We start from the raw sequence: 26,063 nt of genomic DNA, 5'->3' as shown, positions 1-26,063 counted from the left end.
CTCACTGACAGGCAGCACACGGCAGTGTTACAATGTAGCGCCTATGCGCTACATTGTAACCAATGATGGGAACTTTCTGCCCTGCGGTTGACCTAAAGTGACGTCACCGCTGAGCAGAAAGTTCCCATCATTGGTTACAATGTAGCGCATAGGCGCTACATTGTAACACTGCCGTGTGCTGCCTGTCAGTGAGGACAAGAGCACACAGCTGATCAGGAGAGTGCTACAACGTGGCACTCCCTGATTGGCTGAAGAAACCCACTTAGACAGAAGTCAAAGTGGCTTTCTGGCATTCGTGGGAAGGTGACCCATGTGCAAACATGGGTCCCCTTTCAGTTCGTGGTCGGGATACCGTTTTTTTATTTTTAACAAGTACGTGGATTAACCCTGGATTTGCCGAGGAACCTGGACCCCTGGATCTCGTGAGTATAATTTATTCAACAGGTACCCTTGGATTCTACTGGACAAGAGGACCGACCTGCGTGGGGCCATAGGTAAGTATGTATGTATGTGTGTATGTATGTAATAAAATTATACTTTCACGGTGTGTGTGTCTTGTCTTTTTTTGGGTATTTTTTTAGTAGTAGTACTACAGGTACCAGCGGGCCCGTTGTTCCGCCGCATGCTGGTACTTGTGGTTCTCCAAGTACCAGCATGCGGGGGAGGCTTGCTGGGACTTGTAGTACTGCTACTAAAAACAATATCTTTTATTTTACAACAAAGGCTATCAGCCCTCCCATCCGCAGCCCATTGGATGGGGGGGGACAGCCTCGGGCTTCACCCCTGGCCCTTGGGTGGCTGGGGGGGGGGACCCCTTGATTGAAGGGGTCCCCACTCCCCCAGGGTACCCCGGCCAGGGGTGACTAGTTGGATTTTTTATGCCACGGCCGCAGGGCACTATATAAAAGTGACCCCCGGCTGTGGCATTATCTGTCCAGCTAGTGGAGCCCGGTGCTGGTTTTAAAAATACGGGGGACCCCTACTCTTTTTGTCCCCCGTATTTTTGGGACCAGGACCAGGCGCAGAGCCCGATGCTGGTTGCTTAAATATGGGGGAACCCCTGTCATTTTTTTTCCCATATTTCTGCAACCAGGATCGGCTCAAAGAGCCCGAGGCTGGTTATGCTTAGGAGGGGGGACCCCACGCAATTTTTTTAGCAAAAATAAGCACTTTCACACCCCTTCCCACTGATATACATGCACGGATCTCATGGATCCCTGCATGCATCTCAAATCACGGATAAAAAAAGCAGGTCTGTTTTTTTTTAGGACTTTTTTACGAGTTGTAATTTTTCACGGCAGTGTTTTGTGTTTTTTTGCTTTGCACTTCTTAGTAAATGACCGAGATTCATACTTAAACAGCCGCGTTTTGACCGATGGTGTATTCATTCGTAATTTTTTACCTGAACTAGCAAAAAATTACGAATGCCCTCATCACTGCCGTGATTAGTGTTTAGTAAATGACAGAGATTTACCGAGATGACACTTTGATGAAAAAACGGCATCTCGGTCAAAATCGGGAGCTTAGTAAATATACCCCTTGGTGTCTGCCCATATTTACCCCTTGGTGTCTGCCCATATTTACCCCTTGGTGTCTGCCCATATTTACCCCTTGGTGTCTGCCCATATTCTCTTTAGAAGGTAATTTCTTGCAAACAGCACCCTCTCCCTCTTTGTATTCTATCTTTGTTATATGAACACTGCAATTCTGTACATTTGTTTACTTATGTACTTGTCTATGCTTTATAGCCATGTAAATTGCTACATTCATCCCTATGTACAGAGCTACAGAACTTTTGTGGCACCACATAAGTAAAAGATAATAAAAACATGGAGCTTTAATAGGTATAATTAATAATAATAAAATAATAATATGGGGATCTGGATGATAGGTCAACAATAATAAAGTTGACAGTCAATAGGTTGATCACTATTGGTTGACATGGACAAAAGATCGACATTGACAAAAGGTCAACACAGGAAAAGGTCAACGTGAGTTTTTTTGACAATTTTATTTTATTTTTTCTATTTTTAAATTTGGCATACTTTACCAGCTACGTGGCCTATGATTGGGAATAATAACCTGTGCTGAGCGCAGCGGCTGAGCGAGGCGCCTTGCCCATAGCATGGCAAGCTAAGTGAGCCATGCAAGGAGATGCGGTTGGGGTTCCCCGTCATTTTATGGAGAAAACTATCCATTTAAAAAAAAAAAACCTTTTGTCGACCTTTTCAGTGTTTACTTTTTTTATGTCGATTCCTGTTATCGGGATTGAAAAAAGGGCAATCCTGGGATACCCGGGATTAGGTTACAGACCCGCCCGCCCCAGCCCACACAAATACTCACCATCGTGGGTGTGAACTGGGCTTGCGGGCTGCTGGCGGCGAAGTACAGTCCGGGCGGCGCGGGCGGCTGGCTTCAGATTCATCATTGTAGGTGGGATGGCCTACAGGTGGCGTGGTGCGGGTGGCGAGGTGCGGTCCGGGTGGCTGACTTCACACTGCGCTGCGTGACCTCTGACATCAGTACGCACTATGAGGGCAGGGGGAGAAGGGAGCCGGGCAGCATCTGAGCATCCGGAGGGTGCCTTAACGCTGCCTGGCATTAAAAAAACAAACAAACAATGGGCAGGTAAATCCCGCAATCCCCGGGATTGGCCTATATCCCGGGATCCTCCCGATCCCGGGATTGGCCTCACTACTGGAGACCATTGGAGTACACTAAACTCATTGTCATCTTTCTAGAATCAGCTTGAAATGTGCTTTGTGTAGAGAGGCAATACCCATTATTATACTGCTGAAAGTAACCATATGGTTAGATTGTGCCCATACATGTATGCCCATAGTCAGCATCAAAAGCTAGATAGGCTGTTGTATTTAAACAATGCTCAGTTGATATTAAGGGGCCTAATGAAGGCCAAGAAAACATTCCCCCACACTGTTACACCACCACCACCACCACCACCACCACCTGCCTGACCACACAATTCTGCTGCTCCTGTACTGGCAGCTCTCACAGGCATCTGAGCAGAGGCTGTGTTATTATTAGGACTTTCGACATCTTGACCCTGTTGGCATGTATTCGTTGCTGACCTTTTCACTTTCTACATTTTCACTGTCGACCTTATGTCCATGCCATCATTATGATTGTTTTGACTGTCCTAATTGTTGACTACATCCCACTTGAGAGGTACTTAACGCACTATTTAATAAAACCAAAAATCTTATATGTTAGATTCTTTTAATTCCATTTACTAATCTTCAATACCTAGGACCCATGTGCTGCACCTTAAGTTCACTTTAAAGAAAATGTGCTGATATGGAATCAAGAGACTCCTTGGGTCAAGTTCTCCATCTTCACCATTATATAAAAGCGGGTAATGCTTTAACATGAAGTTAATGTATATGGATATAGAAAGATATAGAGGGGGAGATGTACTAAGTATTCAACAGTGATTAAGTGGAGAGTGATACATGACCATCCAATCCGCTCCTAACTGCCATATTACAGGCTGTATTTAAACAAAAAGGACAGTTAGGAGCTGATTAGCTAGTACTTTTCTCTCTGCACTTTATCGCTCTACAAGGCTTAGGAACTCTGCCCCAGAGGGAGCTATCCTATTAATCTGTATGCCGTTTTGGCCAATCAAAATAGACAGATTTCTTTATGAATGACCAATGGTCATTATCGCGGTATTCAATTAGAGGCCATTTTGATCGGCCAAAATTGGAACCGCAATCGCACGAAAACGCATGGGATCGGGGATAAGTCTCTGATCCAATAGGTTATTGCATCTCCGGTGGACCCTTATCGCGGATTATGCGTCTAGATCCCCAGGCACTTTAAGCATTACCCTCGATAAGCACCAGCATCGGGCGAAAAGAATGCCGCCATTAGGCCTAATAGGATTGAAGGGTAGATTTTGAAATCTATGTGCACAGAAAATTACACTTAGGGGGAAATTAGTTAACTGGCCCATGTGAAGGGGGCTATTTGCCATTGCGACAGCGTGTAAATGCCGGTGATCAGAGGTTAAAGTGAGCCGGAACGGGGCGGTACTGCGTTCTGCCTGTTCCATTTGGAGACTGAACCAGTTCTGCCTCCTCCGGCTCCTCTAACCCAGGGAGATGTCGGGCGCCCACTGAGATTTTGTTACCAGCGGCGCCTGGCTCCTTCTCCTCAGCCGCAGCCGGAGGCAGGAGCTCACTCCTGAGCTCCGGCTTCCAGCTCAGGCAGTGTGCAGCTGTGTGGCGCTATGGTGTGTAAGGCACACTACTAGAGGGGGATCAACTACTGGCATTACTACTGGGAGCACTACTAATGAGGGCATTGCATAGGGGGCACTTAATAAGGGGTATAACTCCTGGCGACATAAAGGGCCCTACTGCTGGGAGCACTGTGTAAGGGGCACCAATACTATGGGCTCTACATAAGGGGCACTACAACTGTGGTCCCTACCACTACAGTGGGCATTGTATAAGGAGCACTACTACTGAGGGCATTGTATAAGGGGCACTATTGCTGTGGGCATTATGTGTATTTGGGATGCTACTACTGCGGGCTATGTGTATAAGGGGCATTAATGTGTGTCCTAACATGAATAAGGGACACTACTCTGTGGTGTCATGTGAATAAGATCGTGCTACTGTGTTGCGTTATTTGAATTGGGGATACTATTGGGTGAACATGCCACTTTTTTTGCAGCTGCACAGGTGTGTGTGTGTGTGTGTGTGTGGGGGGGGGGTTTGAGTTCCACCACACCTCTAGGACCACTTTAAGCGCTGCAGGTGATGGCATCGGAGCTTGCCCACCGTACATCTTGGACTCGCTCATTTTTGCTCTCAGTGCCATCAGCGAGTCTGGTAGTACTGTAAGTACCAGCGTATAGCCACACCTAACCGCAGGTATGAGAACATCACCCCTAATTGATTTTCCCCAACAAATCCTTATAGCACAATATACTACGACTTTAGGTTACAAATAAGTTTTCCTCCCCCAAGCTATCTCCCAAGTGAATGAAGTTTAAATGTTGTTTTTTTAAGGCGTATTGGGAGATAATTGCAGTGGCTAGGATAGGGAATTATTATGTATAAATGTCCATACTCACCGCAAGCCTACCAATGTGTCTGAGAGCTGTCTAACAAGTGTGTACCTGCCTGCTACTGGTGTCCTCTTATCTCCCTCTACCCCATCTACTATTTCTGTATCATACATTCCTGAACGCTTATCACTAGCATCATACTTAACACTTCATTTTCCAGAGTGCGCTTGTCTCACTGAAGGAAATGCATAACACTAATCTTATACACACCACCTAATTATATAACTTCAAATTCTTATTAAAGTCTGAAGACCTGATGTGCAAACAGGGTGCAAAACTGGAGTTAAAGTCAAACAAAGTAGAATCAGTACTTTGATTCAATATATCACCTGAATAGACGGGCAATCCCTCTTTGTGCTTTGGCATTGGTGTGTCTGATTTGATTACCCCCACCCCCAAACACTTTTTATCTTCATAACTACCCTCCGCTCTTGGGATATGGTGCCACCACCTAGAATACTACATCCGTTTTCAGGTGGATATATTATGGACAAACGAAGGCTTCAGTAGAGTTCCTATCCATTTTGTACCAACCTTTTCAATGCTTTTACTTTACACCTAAACTGCTGCTCAGTTTAGCCCCCGTTATATCTTACAGTCTTTATTAGAACAGTTTGATGTGGCAGTTGTGCATTCAGTGTTTCTATTACAGTACATTGCTCAGAATGTCAAAAGTGTAAAATGGAGACACAAAACTGTTGCAAAACTGTACAGTATAATACAAGACCCAAAGCATGCCAGCTGTGAGATGGCGCAAAACAAGTCTTTGTGTGGAGGGGAAATGACCATACCCTGCTCTAGATGGCAAGAACACACCTACAAACTAGCTTTGTTTTCCACTGTACACCGTTACAATGTTTTACAAAATGTAATGTATTTTCTGCTTCTCAAAATCAGGACATCAAAGGGCCTTGTTTTACAGTAGGAACGTCTCTCTCCGCAGCCCATCTTCCCTCTGCCTGTGAAGACTACTGCTCCTCCAGTAATGTGATTGCTGTGCTCATACACCAGTGCACCCCAATGAAGACTGAGGCTCTAGTACAGGGGTGGGGAACCTCAGGCCAGAGGGCCGTATAAGGCCCGCAGAGCCACTTGATCCGGTCCGGCCAGGCTCGCCTAGCTTCTTACCCTCAGTAGCAGCCGGAGGCAGGAGCTCACTCCTGAGCTTCGGCTTCCGGCTCTGGCAGTGTACGTGTGCGGCTGTGCGGTGTTATGGGAGAGATGTCATGACTTCTCTCCCATAGTTCTGAGGAGTGAGCGGCCAGGCAGAGGGCAATGGTCCGGAAGCAGGAGCGGGGCTGGTGAGTATTGTGGGTTTTTTTTTTATGTGTGTGTGTGTGTAAGTGTCGCTACTAGGGGGCATATCTAATGGGGCATAACAAGTGACGGGGCATATTTAATGGGGCATAACAAGTGACTGGGGGAATATCTACTGGGGCATAACTACTGACTGGGAGTATAACTACTGACTGGGGGCATATCTACTGGGGGCAGGCTCATTTTTAAGTTGATAATTTTTGTATGGCCCCCGAAGGATTTTATAAATATCCAAATGGCCCTTGGAAGAAAAAAGGTTCCCCACCCCTGCTCTTGTAGGTCTAGTGCGCTACTTCTGCCTTGCAGTGACCGTTTATAAGTTACATCATTGACCTAGTAGAAGAGAATGTTGTTTACCTCAATGGCTTAATTGCCTGTGCGTATTTCTGTTTGTAGGGAACATTTTGTAAATTGGGATGCAATGTCTGAGATTGGAACCATGTGTCTGAGCTGAGGCTGTCGCTATCTATTAAAGTGCTGCCATTGCATGATATGGCCCAATACATTGTGTAATTTCTCCAGAGAATAAAACCCTGCTTCAATGATTAATCAGTAAAGGTGAGAAACCCCTTTCAAGGAAGTTCACACCTTCAGATGACCTATTGTTAGCACTTACGTACCCTTTTGCAACTTGGATTAAATACATTTGTTTTTGCATTTGTAGTTCCGTGCTACTGGATCTTTAACTACTCAGATGTGATTGTAGACAGAGGCAGAGGAAACATACAGAAGGAAGTAATAAAGAAAAAGCAATGTGTTTAGAGTAAAAGTTGCAATGTTAGCTCAGTGATGTGGGCTAGGTATTTTGCATGATATGTACATGGATATAGTATAAGTGAGCTTTTCTCTTTAGAAGCTGAGTTGGTTGCTATGATAACAGCTGCTGGTTACCTTACAAAGCCTGTAACTCTTGTCCTACTTGGATCATGCTGATTTGCAGTAGTGAAGGGTAGTTTGTGTTTTCCTATGCAGCCTTGGACTCCTAATGTGGGACCTGGATGAGTGCTCGTGAGGGCGTGGATATGAGCCAACAGCCATCCCAGCCAAGAGGAGAAATCTCTTTGTTTCCTGGCATCTCAATCATTGAACTTACAGGTTTTTTTTCTTCTGATTTTCTTTGTAACCCTTTTTTCGGCTGAAATCGCCATGTGTGGTGATACAGTAGCATAATCCTTAACACTTTATTTGCCACACATACAAATAATTTCACTGCTGAGGGATTTTTTACCCCCACGTGCATGTATAAATGCTCACTGTTCTAGTTTAATTTACTCCCAGTTGTTTATTTGCATTACTGGTTCTGCCCAGGTTATGGCTGAATGACCAGCTATTTATTTCTTTAGTATCCTTCTCAGATCCCGTGAAACACCGTTGAGCAGAGGTAAACATACATTCACTTTTATTTCTTGCTTTGTGAAACTGCGCCACTTTATCGCTCTCCCAGGCTTAGTACATCTGATACATCTCCTACCTTTTTTTTTTTGTGTATACCATTGTTGACTTGGCAGTATACTGTAGTGAACAGAACTGATTTGCCAGGGTGTGTCTAGCCCTCAAAGTTTTACACAATTTGATTGGTTTAAATTAATTTTTTTTACAGCTAAAAATGAAACATTTTCTGGGTTGATTGAATTCCCCTCTATGCCCCCTTCCTTGAGAGAAAAATTGGAAAAATGACAACCAATCCGCTTCCAGATGTCATTTATCTAGAATTTTATATGGTAGTTGCTATTTGCAATGACTCCATTTTATCTCTGGAAGGTTTGATACATCTTACCTTTATCACTGAAGTCCCTGTCTGTGTCCTGATATGGATACTGAGATGGTGCTGATCAATGTAGAAGAAATAATCAGAACTCCTGCTTTGTTCATTCTGCTTATATGAAGTTCCTAATTAAAGTTTAAACATCGGTTTTAAATGAATTAACTTCTGTCATACATTGTGTATCCAATACTGATTAAGGACCTAACTCAGAGATGTACGTAAATGCAGGCTGTGTATTTGGAAGCAGCATCACTAGGACCTGGCAGCGTGAAAGCATCGGCCATCCTGAGTAATCTAAGGGTTACTCATTTGCCCAATGTTCACGCGTCAGGAGGTGTCTATTTACACAAAATGCCTCTTGCTGCATTAGCATATTACTGCACAGCCGCTGCGTAAAAGCACCTATCTCTGATTCAGGCCCTAAGTTATACACGTTACAGACATTTTGTTGTAGACCAAAAAGCACTAATATGTGTGGAAATAGGTCGCCCGCTATGGCTTCTGTAGTGGAGATAAATTTATTTGGGACAGTTGATCATCAAGTGGTGAAAAGTAACACCCCTTTCAGACTGACAGAGCCGGGTCACACCCGGGAATGTGTTCCGGGAAGCATCCCGGGATTGACCCCTTTCAGACTGGATTTAGACCTGGGATCGACCCGGGACAGCCCCATTTACACTGATCCGGGGAAATCCCTGCAAATGCGTATGTATGTCATTAGAAATGGACATTTTTCTGGCCAGCCCCATTCTTTTTACGGTTGTTGTCATGCACCTTCTAGAACTGCTTCTTTAGAGTCTTCATTTTATTTACAACTTGCTGTTGTGTACGTATAATGCCTCTTGCTTCAAGCAGCTTTACAATATTTTTATAAATGACTGCATCCTTCACTGTGCCTGTGATCTGCCTTTAATCTCCTCCTCACCCCTTATGCTGAGCAGCTCTCTCACCTCCTGATCTGTCCAGGGTTGAGGCTAGATCCAAGTGGCCTAAGGGACCTTTTCAGTCAGGGGGAGGAGCCACGACCCAAGGGGGAGGAGCTAGGCCAGCGGGACAGCTGCTCTACTATCCCCGCCACCAACTATTACCTTTAGTAATTAGGTGGCGAGCGAAGCGGAGCGAGTCACCGAGCCTAAAGCGTGGCAAGCGAAGCGAGCCCGCGAGGGTACTTTTCGGGTACCCTGCTCGGCTGTAACTCCTCCCCCTGGTGACGTGTCTCCTCCCCTAGGTACGTCACAAGGTCCCTTCTCCCACTCCGATATAGAACCAACCATTTGTCCAGGTCGCCATGACTGTCTTCTCCGCTTCCTGGATGCTACCCCGGGCACTGGATGAAGACATCATCTTTTCTGAGCCCGGGGAAGCTCCAATGAGAGGCTTTTTAACAGTCCCGGGTACTGAATACCGGGTAGGGCCCATTCACACTACACTGCATCCTGGATTCAACCCTGGTCGAGACCTGGGATGAAATCCTGGGGCGCTTGTCTCGGGATATTGTTACTGTACCCTTTCACACTGAGCAATTTCCCGGGTTGATGCGCTTTCATGTGCAATAACCAGATACATTTTTGTCAGTCTGAAAGGGGTATTAGAGACCATCCTATGCCTGCCCACTTTAACCTCTAGCTGTATGTATTCATTAAGGGATAAGGATCCCTGCTTTGAAATACAAAGAGATGAGATTGCACCCAAAACCTGTGTAGGAGAATGACTATGTAATGTATATATCGTAGGTGGCAGAATTGGATGAGATCTTGCGTTGGCATTATAAACTGCAAACATGCGAGGCTTCGAGCATTCTACACCTTGTGAGAATATTAAACATTCTTATGTAATTACTATTGTAAATATTGTAAACCACTGTGGCAGCATATTTTACAGTTGGCAATAGAATCGTGCAGATATAAAAAACAAATCTGAAACAAAGGAGCATATATATATGATAGAGCATGAATTAATGTGGTGTATACAAGTAAACATCAAGGGGTTGCCACCCACAATAATATTCTGATGGGACTGACACAATGCCTGTTGTGTTCTAGTTCTCTCAGGCTGGCAGTAACAGACAAAAACATGATATTTTATTGATGAACTGCGGTTGTAGTTCATTTTATAACAGTATAATAATATAGACCCCATGCCTACCCCACACAGTATTTGGAGAAAATGAAACTTGAGTAGGGCAACTGAAACAAACAAATAGTGCGATATTTATCAACGCTTCACTATACACATAGATAGTACACCACACACATAAATAACACCGCATACACACACACACACACACACACACACACACACACACACACACACACGTTGGTGGTCATTCCGAGTTGTTCACTCGCTAGCAGTTTTTTGCAGCCGTGCAAACGCTATGCCGCCTCCCACTGGGAGTGTATTTTAGCTTAGCAGAAGTGTGAACGAAAGGATCGCAGATCGGCTGCAACATTTTTTTTGTGCAGTTTTAGAGTAGCTCAATACCTACTCAGCGCTTACGATGACTTCAGACTGTTCAGTTCCTGTTTTGACGTCACGAACACGCCCTGTGTTTGCCCAGCCACGCATGCAAAACGGTTAGTTGCCACCCAGAAATGCCCACTTCATGTCAATCACTCTGCGGCCAGCAGTGCGACTGAAAAGCTTCGCTAGACCTTGTGTGAAACGACATTGTTTGTTGTAATAGTACTTTGCGCGTGCGCATTGCGCCATATGCGCAGAAGTGTTTTTTTTGCCTCATCGCTGCACAGTGAACGAATGTAGCTAGCGATCAACTCGGAATGACCACCATAGTATACCACACATTGTATACAGCGTATAACACACCATACACATTGGACACACTCATATACACTTCACACCACACACATTGCACACACAGCACACTACACATACATTTCCCAGCATGCACACGTATGCTCACCGTGCACATTGCACACACTCATAGTACACCACATTCACATTGCACATCTAGTAGGCATCATTTATTAAAGGTCACCCCCCTCCCGCCGCGAGACACACACCTGAAAAAGAGTGGCTCAGGGAAACACCAGCGACTCCCGGCAGCTGGCCTCATGCAGTGCCCCATGGGAACTGCCTTAGAGGGGCTGCGTGCTAACGCTGCAGCTCCCTCTACAGTCACTTAGCCTCTCTGTCGGTGTAGAGAGCAGGAAACTGCTGCGTTACTTAAACACAGCTGCCTACGCTCCGCACCATCTCTCCCCACACCCCTAATGAAAGTTAAAAATAAATAGGTGAGCTGCGCTATGGATTGGCGGGCAGGGGGGGTTTCCAGGTATTCGGAAACCCCCCTGTGTGCGCGTATATGGAAAGGATCATGTTGGGAGGTATGCCATGGGGGAGTGTTACAGCAGACTTGTTATTTGTTATTGACAAATCAGAATTTTTTGTTGTTTACCTAATTCTATGAACAGTAAACATAGGCAGTTGTTGGTACTTAACAAGCTGTGTGTTGCCCCTATAATGCTCCCAGTCTTAGGGACATGTTTTCTTTGTTAAATGGGCTTATTTGTGTAGCCTCCCACAAAACGTGAAAGAACAATCAGGGGGAAAGCCAGGGTCAGGTTCTCCTTATTTGGCAGGTCTGGGAGTACTTAAAATGAAATTGTGAAATCTAGATGTAGCAATCAAGTTCTCCTATGAACCAGCCCGCAATATAAGCTTGTGTGCTCAGATTCTGAAAACGTTATTATTATTATTATTATTATTATTATTATTAATAATAATAATAATATTTCACAGCTGCTATGTGTGTGTGTCTGTGTTATTGGGACATTATATGTCTTTTAGTAAAAGAAAAAATAAAATTTGCATTTTTACTGAGAATCTTCTCTTGTGTGACCATGTTAAAGAACAGTAAAAGCATAATATTTTCAAAGCTTTAACATGAAGATAACTCATTGTTTGGATCGTCCCTTTGGTGCATATTTAGCAAAATCCATATCTCGGATGAGATAAATTTGCCCAAATTTCGCATTGTGATAATTTGAGTACAAGATAAGAATGTAATCAAATATTGCATGCTGCTACAGAGGGTGTGGTATGGCTGACCGATAGTCAGCACACTGACGCCGGGATCCCGGCGGGGAGGGGCGACTGCAGCAAGCCCCTTGTGGGCTCGCTGCGCTTGCCATGCTGCGGGCTCGAGGTTCTATTTCCAATCTGTGGGTGTCCTGTACACCCACGAGTGGAAATAGGCCATGTTGGTGGCATGCCGACCGTCAGGATAGTGAGAGGGCAGGATTTTGGATTTTGGGGGAGGTCATGTGACCGTTGGTCTGCTGACCACCGGTCACATGAATACCACCCGCCACAGAGTTGCAAAAAAGCTCTGTCCCTGCTAGTCTCTCCCCCACTATTCTCAAGTTATTCTTTGTATAAATACAGACACTGTGCCTGCGCAAGCACCGCCAGCTACCCCCACCCCGCAACCCATTACCGCTTTCCTTTGGTGATCTAGTGAGCTCCTCTGTGACTCCTGTCATCTGATCGCAAGGCTTCTGCTCTGTGACACAGGTCAGCTGATTGGTTCTGAAAGCTGAGATGCCGGCAAGGAGTTTCACAGCATCTCAGTACACAGACACAGATCAGCTGACCAGGGTCACAGAGAGAAGGAGCCTGCCGGAGACTGATCCCTGGGTACACCCGCATGCATGTTATATAAATAAAACTATTATTTTATTTTGTAACTATTTATTTTCTTCAGTGCTCAGTTTGTAGTCTATTTAGACGCACAAGGCTGAACACAGGCACAGTCTCTGCTCTGCCTGTCATAGAATAGAATTGGAGGGAAGCCTGCATAATGCCATTTGGAAATGGTGTTATTATCACAGGGCTTCCTTCGGTATATTTTATTTTAGTACATTTTATGCAGATCACATTTCCTATTACAAGTATGGGAAATGTGATCTGCTTGCTAAAAAAATGCGATATTAAGGGCTTGGAGGAGAATTTTGTGAATTCTGCAACTGCCCTTTCATACATTTCTGTGATACTAAAATAGTGTGAAAACGATATGAAAACATTTTAGTAAAAATAATATTGATAAATATGCCCCATAAGAGTGAAAACACCAGTTTGCACGGAACATTGGGGCAGATGTATTAACCTGGAGAAGGCATAAGAAAGTGATAAACCAGTGATAAATGCAAGGTGATAAACACACTAGCCAATCAGCTCCTAACTGTTTATATATTGTAGCTGATTGGCTGGTGCATTTATCACCTTGCATTTATCACTAGTTTATCACTTCCTTATGTCTTCTCTAGGTTAATACATCTGCCTCATAGTTAGTAATGTAGAGACTGTAAACATGTCATACTAGACATATGTCGCAAAGGTATGGGGCACATTGTATGATGGAATTTTTTTAAAATGTAAACAGAAGTTATTTCAGTCTGTTATGTAGTTCAGCAGATACTGTGCTAAATTAATGTTCAACATATTAAAGCCATTACTTTTAATATTAGAGGTTTAGTAAAGCACAGCAAGTTTATATGAACCTTAAAACACTGAACGCTAAGGGCAGAAATGTGTCTAAAACTCAGAAAGCCCCATTTTCATATTTTTGGCCGCATTACCGTAATGTACCAAGCTCCAGAATGCGATACATTCTGGAGCTTGGACCAGGTGGGTAATTGCATTTTTATGTGATGTTATCCAATAGAAGCCTATGGGTTTCTTTTTCACATTGTCCCTGAGAGGGATCCAATTAGATCCCTCCTAGCACCCTCAGTGGCACTAGTCACTCTGCTCATCTGCAGAAGGTCTCAAGGGTCCTAAACTCAGAAGTCATTCTCTCGCAAAGAACAGCTTTTATCGGGAGAGCTGGCATTATTAAGGCCGGTATGTACCAAATAACAGGCGGGATGTACTGCATCGCGGATGCGATGCTTAGTAGATTCACCCTCAGTGAGTGACAAAATGGCCCATGCCAGATGTGTGGCATAAGACTGACATGTATGCTTGAGACCATTTTAAACCCTGTGGTTGAGTAGAAAATTACCACTTTCCTTTTAAGACATGAGTGATTGTCACAATCATTTCCCGTGTCAAATATGTACTTTTATACCCATATCCGTAGACATTCAATTTGTCTGTTTGTTCATTCTCCATAACATGTCCATTGCTGCTCACCCAATACTGTGTTTAAATGAATCTTAATACTGTTAATATATGCAATTGTGTTATGTTATCTGTTACCCTTTAGATAATGTATTCATGTTAGACCTAGTTTCCTATTGTTTACTAACACCACAGTGGACACTTAAAGGGTAAATCATATAAGGTACCATTGTCCCTTTTTGTTTACTCCCTATTGTCCAACAGTGAGCTGACCAGACATGGTGGCTCTCTGGCTGATGTAATCACCTTGATCAGAATATGTATTGTATTCCAATGCTGTAAGATCCTAAGACAAAGAAGTTCCACACACCTCTGCGATATGAAGCTTCTGGGGGTATAAGTTTAGTAGAGCTAACCAGAGAGCTGAGAGAGATTCTCTGCTCCAAGACTAATAGGCCCTACACACTACGCTATAACACTAAAATATATGAATGAGCTCATTCATTATTGTTCATATCTTTCAGTGTCTAGGCACCAACGATGAACGATGCATGGCTCTGCGCTGGTTCAACGTTGGTGCCGGGTCGCTTATACATGCAATATCGTCCATATTAGCATGCAGGGCTATAGGGCCTGGTGACGGGGGGAGTAAAGAAACTTCACTACTCTATGCCACTGGCCTGCTAATCGCCAGGTGTGTAGGGCCCATTAGAAGTAATGTTCTGTCAGGAGTGTTTGGTGGGAATTGTCATGTGGAATTGGATTACAGAGGTGTGCTGATCTGTGTATAACCAATTCTGTTCAATAAACCACTGTTGGTTTTTAATCTAACACCGTTCCTGAGTGATTTGGAACCCATTCTCTTCACAACCTTATATGAACATCGGTAACCGACACATCGCGTCAGCCCTGCAGCACAGCCACTGTCTGATATTGCTGCAGATATATTGCCACAATCGTCTGTGTGTGTATAGGCAGCTTCATGACTCTCTAACGTGCAGTATATGGTCTGGCTGTGTGTTTCTCTTCCATTAGCTAGCCTAGAGACTGGCAGATCCTGATTTTAGGTCGTAACTGATGGTGGTGGTCACTTCCTGTCCTATCACAGCTTGAGGTTGTTGGGAATTATATTTTTAAACACCTAAAACTCTGTGTACACAGCTTGGAACTCTGTCTTCCAAGCCAGTCTGTACCTTGGACCCTCAGTTCACCCTCTTGTGAGCAATGGGTGAGGTGGTTACAATCGTATAATGGCCTGCAGGGTTAAATAATGTGCCATCTACAAGTTGCAACTGAAAGAAACATTAGCTGTGCCGTTTTCCTTCGGATGATGGCCAGTGATGATATAATGCTGAAAAACTTCTGTTCACTCTGGGATTTAAGTAGAACAAAACTGCTTGATTACATGATGTCATCTGGCAATGCTGAGTGCACTTAATCTGGAACGCTTAATTTTTGGTGCTGTGACCCATTGCCTGACTTTTAAGGACAGTGCAACATTCTAAATTATTCATACAGTAGGCTATATCTTTTTTTTTGTATGAAATGTATGATCTTGCCAGCCCATCTTATAGGCTGCAGTGGCCTAAAGCAGCCCAACACTAAACATAAGGTCATGGGTTCTAGACCCACGGACTCGTTTATAGGGCAGTACAGATGGTATAATGGTTAGCATTACTTACTCACAGCACTGAGGTCATAGATTTGATTCCCACCATGGTCCTAACTCTGTGGTGTTTGTATATTCTCCCAGTACTTGATTGGGTTTCCTCCCACACTCCAAAACTAAATCCAAGTGAGTGCACTTACCTGTGTTTAGGGCAGACTGAATGGGAAGTTAGATTCTGTTTCTATGGGATCTATTTACTAAGCCTTGAATGGAGATAAAGTGCACGGAGATAAAGTACCAGCCAATCAGCAACCACCTGGCATGTCAGACTGGGTTTAAAAAATGACAGGAGCTGGTTGGTTGGGACTTTATTTCCACCCACTTTATTATAGCCATGTAAATGATTGCCGCTTTAAAAATCCATCAAGACTCGCATGAAATCCCACACTTCCTGCTTATTGCAGGCTATTATATTTAGCATGCAGTGTTTTCAATTTACAGAAAGCTTCAATATCAGTGCAGCAGCAGAGTGACTGTCACCCTGAGGAGGATATGCACACCCATCTACTTTAGAACAAGATTCCTCATGCCAGGGTTAATGGAACATTACCAGCAGCAGGAGGCATTCATGCTTTATACCCCTGAATAGATAACCTCACAGCAACAACAACAAAATACAACATCCACATACAGCATAACAATCATTCTACCCCATCCCCTACCAAACCAATTTCCTTTTCCCTTATCAGATCCCCGTGAGCTCCCTGTGCTGCAAGGCTCTTCTCAAGCATGATCTGACATTACATTACCGCTGGAATATAATATATATAACAAGCCTGGGTGCCAAAGTTTGAGGGGGTAATTCAGATCTGATTGCTGCTGTGCGTTTTTGCACAGCGGGCGATCAGGTCCTTACTGCGCATGCGTATGCACCGAAATGTGCGCGCTCTTCGGACATCAACAATGGGCATCGCTGGTCAGTGAGGGGATGGTGCGAAAAATCCGATTTACACGGGCGTTCACAAGGTCATTGACAGGAAGACGCCATTTGTGGGTGGCATCTGAGCGTTTACATGGAGTGTCCGGAAAAACGCAGGCGCGCCAAAGCGTTTACAGGGAGGGTGTCTGACGTCAACCCCAGCCCCGATCAGCCTTTCTCATCGCACTGTGACTGTGAGTCCTGGGCTGCACACACTTGCACAGCGAATTTACACTCCCCTGGAGGCGGCAAATGTCTGATCGCAGGACAGCAAAATTAGCAGCCCAGCGATCAGATCTGAATTACCCCCACTGAGTCTCCTCCTCCTATTACTACTATAGTAGCTGCTGATTTAAGGAGCCACTTCCTAGTTCCCATTAGACATAGTGCGTCCTGCAGGACCCAGCATTCTCCTCCATCCGAATAGAGCTAGTTAGCACTGTAGCATATAAGTCCTAGCAGCGGTGGTGTTTGCATTCAGCCTCCTACTTGGTGGCGTCCTCGTTTGACCGCACTGCAGGCACATGCCTTGCGCCAGCCCTGGTTGTGTGTGAATGTGGCATGTGACTGGTTGGTGCTTTTTTTGTCCAATCAGGTGCAGATTCACTACACCTCCCTGCTAGAATTGCCTGCCTCCTTCAGATCTTTAGCACTAGAAGAACACCTCTCAAGCTGGCCACACCTCTAACCAACTTTCATCCAGCTAACCAACTGTCCACCTGGACTGGCCAACAAAGCGGTGTGCTCCACACACTAACCAACTTTACCATCAGACCAGCCTACTTCTCTCCATCTGAATGAGTTTGTGATTTTCCAGAAGTAGACAGACAATTCTGCACGTAAAAACAAAAGAAAAATAATATATAACAAAAAATTGTTTGGGCGTCCCCCCTATGTTTTAACCATCACTGAGCTCTTTCAACCCAATGATGGACTCCCCAAAACAGCGGAAAATAGATGTGAAGTCTCCTCTGTATCTCAGTAACCTGCACTGTTTGTGTGCCAGAGCAAGCTGGCACTTGTGGTTTTCCAAGTGTCAGATTGCCTTGGCAGCCATTTTTTGCAACCGGTCAATGCTGGGAGATCACCATCAACAATTTTTGTTTTTAAATATGTACCCTTTTTTTTAACAGTTTATTGCCCCTGTAGCCCAAGCCCTATGGGTATGTAGAAAAGCTCAAGTGCTTTTGGAATCAGGGCTGGTTGTACCCAGACAAAGAGGACCAATTACCTGGAGCAAACTAGCCCTGCTGCCACCTGGTCTGGGGCTGGTTTAGAATCACAGTAGGCGGGCAGGGCCATCTTAACATATGGACACACTGAGCAGCTGCCCAGGGCTTCATGATTCTAGGGACCCTTGAGCAGGGACAGGCTGGGCCGAAGGGCATCTTCCCCCTAAGCTGTTACCTCCGGAGCTTCTTGGGAGGCAGATAGAGAATGTTGCCTGGCTGCTCGGAGTGTAAATTACTCACAATCAGAGTTATGAAGCAGCATTCTCTACCTACCTGCTTCCCAGCCTGCAGCCAGACAGTCACCTTATGGAAGCATGTGGGGAGACAGCATGGAAGCATGTGGGGAGACAGCACGGGAGGGGTAAGTTATGATTTGATTTTTCTCATGAATGGGTGAGTAGGGGACCCAGTGCATTACTTTGGCCAAGGCCTACATATGTGTCCTCATACATCTAGCCTCAATACATCATGCACCGCGTGTGATGCCTGGCATGAGTGAGCTGGCTGTTCCCGTGCAACTCTAACATCGGGCGTCTTTTTACTTTTGCTATGTTACAGGAAAATGCACTAACATAGACTTTTGTATGCAGATACAGCCGCAGTCGCACACATAATGGGGGTAATTCCAAGTTGATCGCAGCAGGATTTTTGATAGCAATTGGGCAAAACCATGTGCACTGCAGGGGAGGCAGATATAACGTGCAGAAAGAGTTAGATTTGGGTGGGTTATTTTATTTCTGTGCAGGGTAAATACTGGCTGCTTTATTTTTACACTGCAAATTAGATTGCAGATTGAACACACCCCACCCAAATCTAACTCTCTCTGCACATGTTATATCTGCCTCCCCTGCAGTGCACATGGTTTTGTCCAATTGCTAACAAAAATCCTGCTGCGATCAACTTGGAATTACCCCCAATATACATACATATCATTTTAATGAGCAGAGTCTGCTTGTGCATATTATTCACATAGCGATGCAAATAAGAAGTATTTTCGTCCAAAAATTTCCAAAGAGGACCAGCGATAGTACTGCAGACACTATGAGTGAGGGCACATCTGTAGAATGCTGTTAAAATGGCTGGAAAAACTCTTTTGTCATGGGGGGACTCAACGGTTGATTTCCCCATGTTTAAAAAGTCTGTGTATTGGGGAAGGTTATAGTTATATATTTATTATATTTTTGCAAGTTAATGTAGCCGGACAGTTGTGGGTAAAGTATATAACTTTTACCCTACAATGAAATAATTCTTTAAAAAGTTGGTAAAATTAAACATTTTTTATTTTACCAACTTCCCTGCATGATAATTTTAGAGGTGTTTTGTGATATTTGCTCACAAACAGATGATCATCGCTTGCTCCCACACATTACCCAATTATTGTTCCAACCAGCTACCCAATCAGCTGGCGTGACTGCAGCAAAGAGGTATGAGGACATATCTTGAGGTCTGTGAACTTATCCTATGTGTTTTTGCCTGAAAACAGGTAATTTTACGGGTGTTAAAAACTGGCTCTAATTCAGGGCTGGCCAAACCAGTCCTCGAGATCTACCAACAGTTCATGTTTTCCAGGACTCCTGGAGATCTGTAGAATTGTCAGTTAGGAATGAATGCAGCACATCTTAATTAGTAATGACTACACCTGTGCACCAGCTAGGTGGTCCGGAAAATGTGAACTGTTGGTAGATCTCGAGGACTGGTTTGGCCAGCCCTGCTTTAATTGGATTGCCCGAAGAAAGGAAAAAAATGGCAGTAAAGTTCAGTTTTACCAGCCGAAAAATTACAGCGAGCAATTGAATTCACCCCATAACCAGCTAAGAAAATATTTGATCAACCTTTAGAAATTGTGGCCAGTTTCACCATACCTAATAATTACGTGTTTTTTTATTTTATTTAACATTTCATAAAACAAATTTGCACTGAAACATAGAAATCTCCTATATATTAGCCCAAGTCTGTAATTCTGTGCCTGGCCGTAACGCTGGGCGGAGTCACAGGGCTGGGTGGAGTCAGCAGCCTCTGCCCTGTGTCAGCACGGCACTGGGTGCTGGTGATTGGGGGGGGGGGGGGGGCTGAGGGTGCTGGTGATCGGCAAGGGGATGGGTGTGCTGGGGATCATGGGGGGGGGGGAGCTGGTGATCGGTGGGAACCGCTGGGGGTGCTGGTGATCGGTGAGAGGGGGGGCGCTGGAGGTGCTGGTGATTGGCGGGGGGTGATGGTGATCGGTGGTGGGGGGGGGGGGGCGCCGGAGGATGGTGATCGGCAGGGGGGTGCTGGTTATCGGCGGTGGGTGCTGGTGATCGGTCGGGGGGGGCACTGGAAGTGCTGGTGATCGGCAGGGGGGGTGCTGGTGATCAGTAGGGGGTGCCCACTGGAGGTGCTGGTGATCGGCAGGGGGGGTGCTGGTGATCGGTGTGGGGGGGCCCATTGGAGGTGCTGGTGATCGGCAGGGGGGTGCTGGTGATCGGTGGGGGGGGCACTGGAGGTGCTGGTGATCGGCAGGGGGGTGCTGGTGATCGGTGGTCGTAGGGGGGGCACTGGAGGTGCTGGTGATCGGCAGGGGGGGTGCTGGTGATCGGTGGGGGGCCCACTGGAGGTGCAGGTAATCGGCAGGGGGGTGCCGTTGATCGGTGGGGGGGTGCTGGTGACCTGGGGGTGCTGGTGATCGGCTGGGGGGTGCCGTTGATCGTGGGGGGGTGCTGGTGATCGGGGGTGCTGGTGATCGGTGGGGGGTGCTGGTGGTCAGGGGCAGCACACAACCACCCAAACCCTATCACATACAACATCTACCCCAACCCGTAAACCACATACATTTCAAACCTCCCCCACCAAAAAAACACTATAAAACTACTATTCTACACCTTCACATTTCTCTGGAGGTTACGGGGGCGTAGCCCCTTACGACGGGGGGTGGGGTGTGTGCTGGTGATCAAGGGGGGTGCTGGTGATTGGGGGGGGCCGCTGGGGGTGCTGGTGATCAGCAGGGGGTGCTGGTGATCGGTGGGGGGGGCACTGTAGGTGCTGCTGATCGGCAAGGGGGTGCTGGTGATCTGTGGGGGGGGCACTGAAGGTGCTGGTGATCGGCAGGGGGGGTGCTGGTGATCGGTGGGGGGGCCCCACTGGAGGTGCTGGTGATCGGTGGGGGCCCCACTGGAGGTGCTGGTGATCGGCTGGGGGGTGCCGTTGATCGTGGGGGGGTGCTGGTGACCTGGGGGTACTGGTGATCGGCTGGGGGGTGCCGTTGATCGTGGGGGGGTGCTGGTGATCGGTGGGGGGTGCTGGTGGTCGGGGGCAGCACACAACCACCCAAACCCTATCACATACAACATCTACCCCAACCCGTAAACCACATACACCTCAGACTTCCCCCACCAAAAAAACACTATAAAACTACTATTCTACACCTTCACATTTCTCTGGAGGTTACGGGGGCGTAGCCCCTTACGACGGTGTGAAGAGCGCCCGTAGGGCGCGATGAATCACCTAGTAATTAAATAATTTTCATTATGAACCTTTCAAAAGACAAATGGAAGCTAATTGCTAATATTGTGTAGTACAGATTTCCAGCTTGGGGAAAGAGATTTATGGACAATGTTTAATCAGGCAACTATTCAAATAGAACCACTGTTATGACAGGAAAAATGCAAATAGAAAGACAGAACCATAAATCTAAGTAATTAGCAGATTTTACCTTAGTGGATCATTTCTTTCTAAAAGGTGTACCAGCGGCTGCTTTGTAATGAACCAGAGATTCGACTTTCCAATCCTCTGGTTCTAATGGTTATTGCTAGCTAATCTATCCATCTTTTCAGTATGATTGGAAAGTCTAGGGGGCAGATGTACTAAGCCGTGGAGAGAGAAACTACCAACCAATCAGCTCCTATTATTTTTCAAACACAGCCTATAAAATGGTAGTTAGGAGCTGATTGGCTGGCACTTTATCACTCTCCTAGGCCTTTCGTACATCAGTCCTTATGCGAGAGGCCAACCATAATGATTGTTCTATATGCTGTTACGGGTGTGATATGCGTGACCAGCGGTAAGGAGACAGCTGGTCAGCATACCTCCGGTGGGATCTCAGCAGTGCAATGGTGGTGGTGGTGGTGGTAGTGGGGCCAAGCGCAACAAGCCCCTTGCGGGCTCGGTGGCGACCGGGTTCTATTCCCAAACTATGGGTGTAGTGGACACCCACGAGTGGGAATAGTCACTGTTGGTCAGCATGCCGACTGTTGGGATTGCGAGGGTGCGGGATGTAGGGGGCTGTTACACCAAGCGACTGGATATTTACAGTTTTGCCTGTTCATTTTGTGTCTGTAGCTCTAGTTCTGTGTGATGGGCATTATACTGGATCGCTGATTTATTTCTTCTTTCTCTTTATACAGGTGTATATTATTAAGGTCACCTGGTCAAATGGCACCACTGAGGTCATCTATCGAAGATACAGCAAGTTCTTTGACCTGCAGGTGAGAAACGGACAGGGGCTAGCATTTATGTTGACCTCTCCTGTCTAAACATGAACATTGACTGTTAAATTTGTAGTGGCAAGATATAGTTCTTATGGTGAAACGTGCATATTCTGTATTGTTATTGTAATGTCACTAACAGCAAGTAAAACAACCAACCACAGGTTACCAAGTGTTAGTAAATATAAAGTGATGGTTAGGGGCCCGATTCAGACCTGATCGCTGCTGTACATTTTCGCACAGCAGGCGATTATCGATTGACTGCGCATGCCTATTCACCACAAAGCGCACATGCGTCTCTAAACAACAACAAGCATCGCCAAACAGCGACAGACTGGTGCGAAAATTTTGATCACACAGCCATTCGCAAGCTGATTGACATGAAGAGGGCATTTGTGGGTGGTAACTGACCGTTTTCTGGGTGTATCAGGGAAAACGCAGGCGTGCCCAAGCGGTTTCTGGGAGGGTGTGTGACGTCAGCTCCGGCCCCCATCAGCATGTTCTTTTCGCACTGTAGGAGTAAGTCCTGGGCTGCGCGTACACTGCACACAGTGGGAAAATCATTTGATGGTGAGTGAGGTGCGAACGGATTTGCAGCTGTCCTCTGACTGAGGGACATTTTCGCACGTCGTACACATGTGATCTCACACTTGCACAGGCGAATTAACAGCACAGTGATCAGGTCTGAATTAGGCCCTAGCGCAAGATATAAAGGGGTTATGAGGTACACCATCTGATTGTTTTATTTTTTATTTTCTCACTGTGATATAATTTAAATTAAGGGAGACTACATGTGTCGTTTCTTCATATGTACAAGTACAACATATATTGTCAGGGCCTAAAGGATGCAAGGCAGTATGGGCATACTTGCCTACAATTGAAAAAGCATTTCAGGGAGACTGTGAAAGTAACGCCTATCAGTGCGGACGTGTAATGCTACATCTGAGAGGCGAGCCAAAAAAATTACTTTCATCCAAATGTAAATGAGCCCCAAAGTTAATAAGAGCTACTTGTTGAAGAAAAAACATTGATATTTTGCAGGATTCGTTTGTGTATTGTGTTTTACAAGAGGTTCCATATACTGTAAGTGGCCACGAGAAACCTTATTTAAAATGAATGTAGCCATAGGAATAATTGTGCCTCCTAACCTATGCAGGGAAATGGCACTGCTGATCCAATTTAAATGTATATATCTTGGAGTTCTCCCCCCCCCCCCCCCCCCCCCCAAAAAAAAAAAAAAAAGGTAACAGTTATGTAATGGGATAAGGTACAATTGCTGGTCTATTCAGGGAGTCAGGGAGATTGCTACCGTTTTAGGGAGTCTCCTGCAGAATGAGGGAGGGTGGAGGGTAGGCAACTATGAGTATGGGAGCTGACAAATGTTTTAATGATTTAATGCTTGAATATAAGCTCTCACGAGCAGGGTCCTCTTCCCTCATGTGCTTTTACGTCTCTTACTTAGCCTATTATCTTTTTAATACTCCCTTTGATGGCACCAAATCCTTCGGTTTTCTTCCACCTTGATACTTATTTCAGTGCTGTTTACTGACGCAGTTATTTTTAAATACCCTGTATTTGTCCTATATTGTATTGAACTGTAAGTTACTGTCTTCATGTTTTGTTTATTTGTTAACTCTGTAGTTGGGCGCTGCGTATCTCATGTGGCGCCATATAAATAAATGATAATAATAATAATACATGTTTTTTCAGATCGCAGGCAAATTCAACTTACAAAGCAAAAATTTAGAAAATGCTTGCACCTGTTTTTTTGATTATTATAAGTTGACCTTTACATAGGCTAATAGCAATCATATAATTAACAACATCAAGATTTAGAGCAAAGTAAAAGACAAAGTACAGAAGTTATCAGCTCCATATTAAGAGTACTTTAAAATCGCTGCAAAATGCTAATAGTTTTACTTGGTTTGGCATTCCATTTAGGGGGAAAACTTGAGTCGGTCATCTTTTCTTATGTACAGGTTATGTGTCTCCTTTGGAGGGTAGGGGGAGGGAGGCGCTCATAGGGGTCGATTCAATTCACCGACAGTTGAATAGCAACGGGAGCTAAAATAGCGCCGGGAGTTAGCTCCCGGTGCTATTCAATACAGCGACAAGTGACCCTCAATTGTCGGGAATTCTTCTCTCACCCCCGGGGGATGAGATAAGAAATCCGACAAAAGTGCGGCCGGCGCAAGGCTGATTCTGTCGGGAATCAGCATCGCGGCGGGGAGTTAAGTCGGAGAATGCCCGTTCTTCCGACAATTCAACCTGTTAAGTCCGCGAGAACGGGCCTTCGCCGGCTTAACTTGAGCTGAATTGAATAGCGACGGGAGCTAATGCCCGGCGCTATTCAACTGTCGGTGAATTGAATCGACCCCATATTGTAGTAATTCAATACTCAATGATTGGAGATATTTAAGGTAACACCCCTTTTCCACTAAAGCACGGGTCGCAGCCGTGTCGCCTGACACGGCTGCAACCCGTGCTACAGACCCCTTTTGAACAGCGCTCGCCAACCCGGCATATTGCCGGGTTGGTGACGCTGCTACTGACGCGGCAGGGGCGGCGCTGGGAGATCACATGATCTCCCAGCGCTGCCCTCCGTATACACTATGAACGGGAGCCGTGTCGCCTTGACACGGCTCCCGTTCACACTAGACAGCTAGCCGGGTTGAACACGTGTTCACTTGATCCGGGAATTTGCCGGGGAACCCTTTTCCACTGGGGCACAACACTGGTAAATACGTGCCCCCGTGTTTCTAAGAGCTAGTGGAAAAGGGGTATTAGTATTATGCATACTTAAAAGTGATTTCAAGCTTATCTGAATAAAATGAAGCTATTGGTGTAGTCCTATCTCAGGATTCCTGAGGCACCCGAAGCATAATCCCTGCTAATTGGATAGCCCTGGCCGAATCTATTAGCAGCTGTAAATTACTGCACCTAATTGGATATCGGCCTAAAAGGGCATACACACTAGACTATTTATGTGGACGATATTGTTTATCTTTATCAACTGAACATGCAGTCAAAATTAGGCCATATCTTTCATGACTGCATGTTCAGGGATGGGAGGGGTGACATCACTTACCGATATTGGGGGTCATTCCGAGTTGATCGTAGCTGTGCAAAATTTTGCACAGCTACGATCATCTTTCCTGACATGCGGGGGGACGCCCAGCACGGGGCTAGTCCGCCCCGCATGTCAGTCCGGCCCCCCTCGCAGGAGTGCAAAGGCATCGCACAGTGGCGATACCTTTGCACTTCAGGAGTAACTCCCGGCCAGCGGAGCTTTATCGTGCTGGCCGGGAGCTACTCCTCGCTCCCTGGCCAGCAGCCTGCCCCCCGTTCGGCCCGGCCACGCCTGCGTTGGCCGGATGCACCTACGAAACTGCGGCTAGACGCCGCAGTTTCGCCCCCTCCCGCCCATCAATCGCCTCTGCCTGTCAATCAGGCAGAGGCGATCGCTATCCTGCTACGGCCTTCGGCCGTCCCGCTGGCGCACTACGGCGCTGGCGCATGCGC

The 26,063-nt window shown here is 45.8% G+C and overlaps 1 protein-coding gene and 1 long non-coding RNA gene across 5 annotated transcripts in view; one reads left to right on the top strand and one right to left on the bottom strand.

Annotated features, from left to right (window-relative positions):
- SH3PXD2B (SH3 and PX domains 2B) overlaps positions 1–26,063 on the top strand; it is a 339,742-nt gene that overhangs the window by 43,229 nt on the left and 270,450 nt on the right. For both annotated transcript variants that reach the window (XM_063928075.1, XM_063928076.1), the window contains exon 2: positions 22,461–22,541. In XM_063928075.1, the coding sequence (XP_063784145.1) occupies positions 22,461–22,541 (81 nt within the window). The remainder of the gene's footprint in view (positions 1–22,460; positions 22,542–26,063) is intronic.
- Positions 1–26,063, bottom strand: part of LOC134933113 (uncharacterized) — a 185,375-nt gene that overhangs the window by 157,000 nt on the left and 2,312 nt on the right. For all 3 annotated transcript variants that reach the window (XR_010179608.1, XR_010179609.1, XR_010179610.1), the window contains exons 2-3: positions 22,481–22,535; positions 8,193–8,305 (exon numbers count right to left, since the gene is read on the bottom strand). This is a non-coding gene — a long non-coding RNA (uncharacterized LOC134933113). The remainder of the gene's footprint in view (positions 1–8,192; positions 8,306–22,480; positions 22,536–26,063) is intronic.

The sequence above is a fragment of the Pseudophryne corroboree genome, chromosome 6 (genome assembly GCF_028390025.1).
Source record: "Pseudophryne corroboree isolate aPseCor3 chromosome 6, aPseCor3.hap2, whole genome shotgun sequence".
Taxonomy (NCBI): Eukaryota; Metazoa; Chordata; class Amphibia; order Anura; family Myobatrachidae; genus Pseudophryne; species Pseudophryne corroboree.
This window is presented reverse-complemented; position numbering and strand designations above follow the sequence as displayed.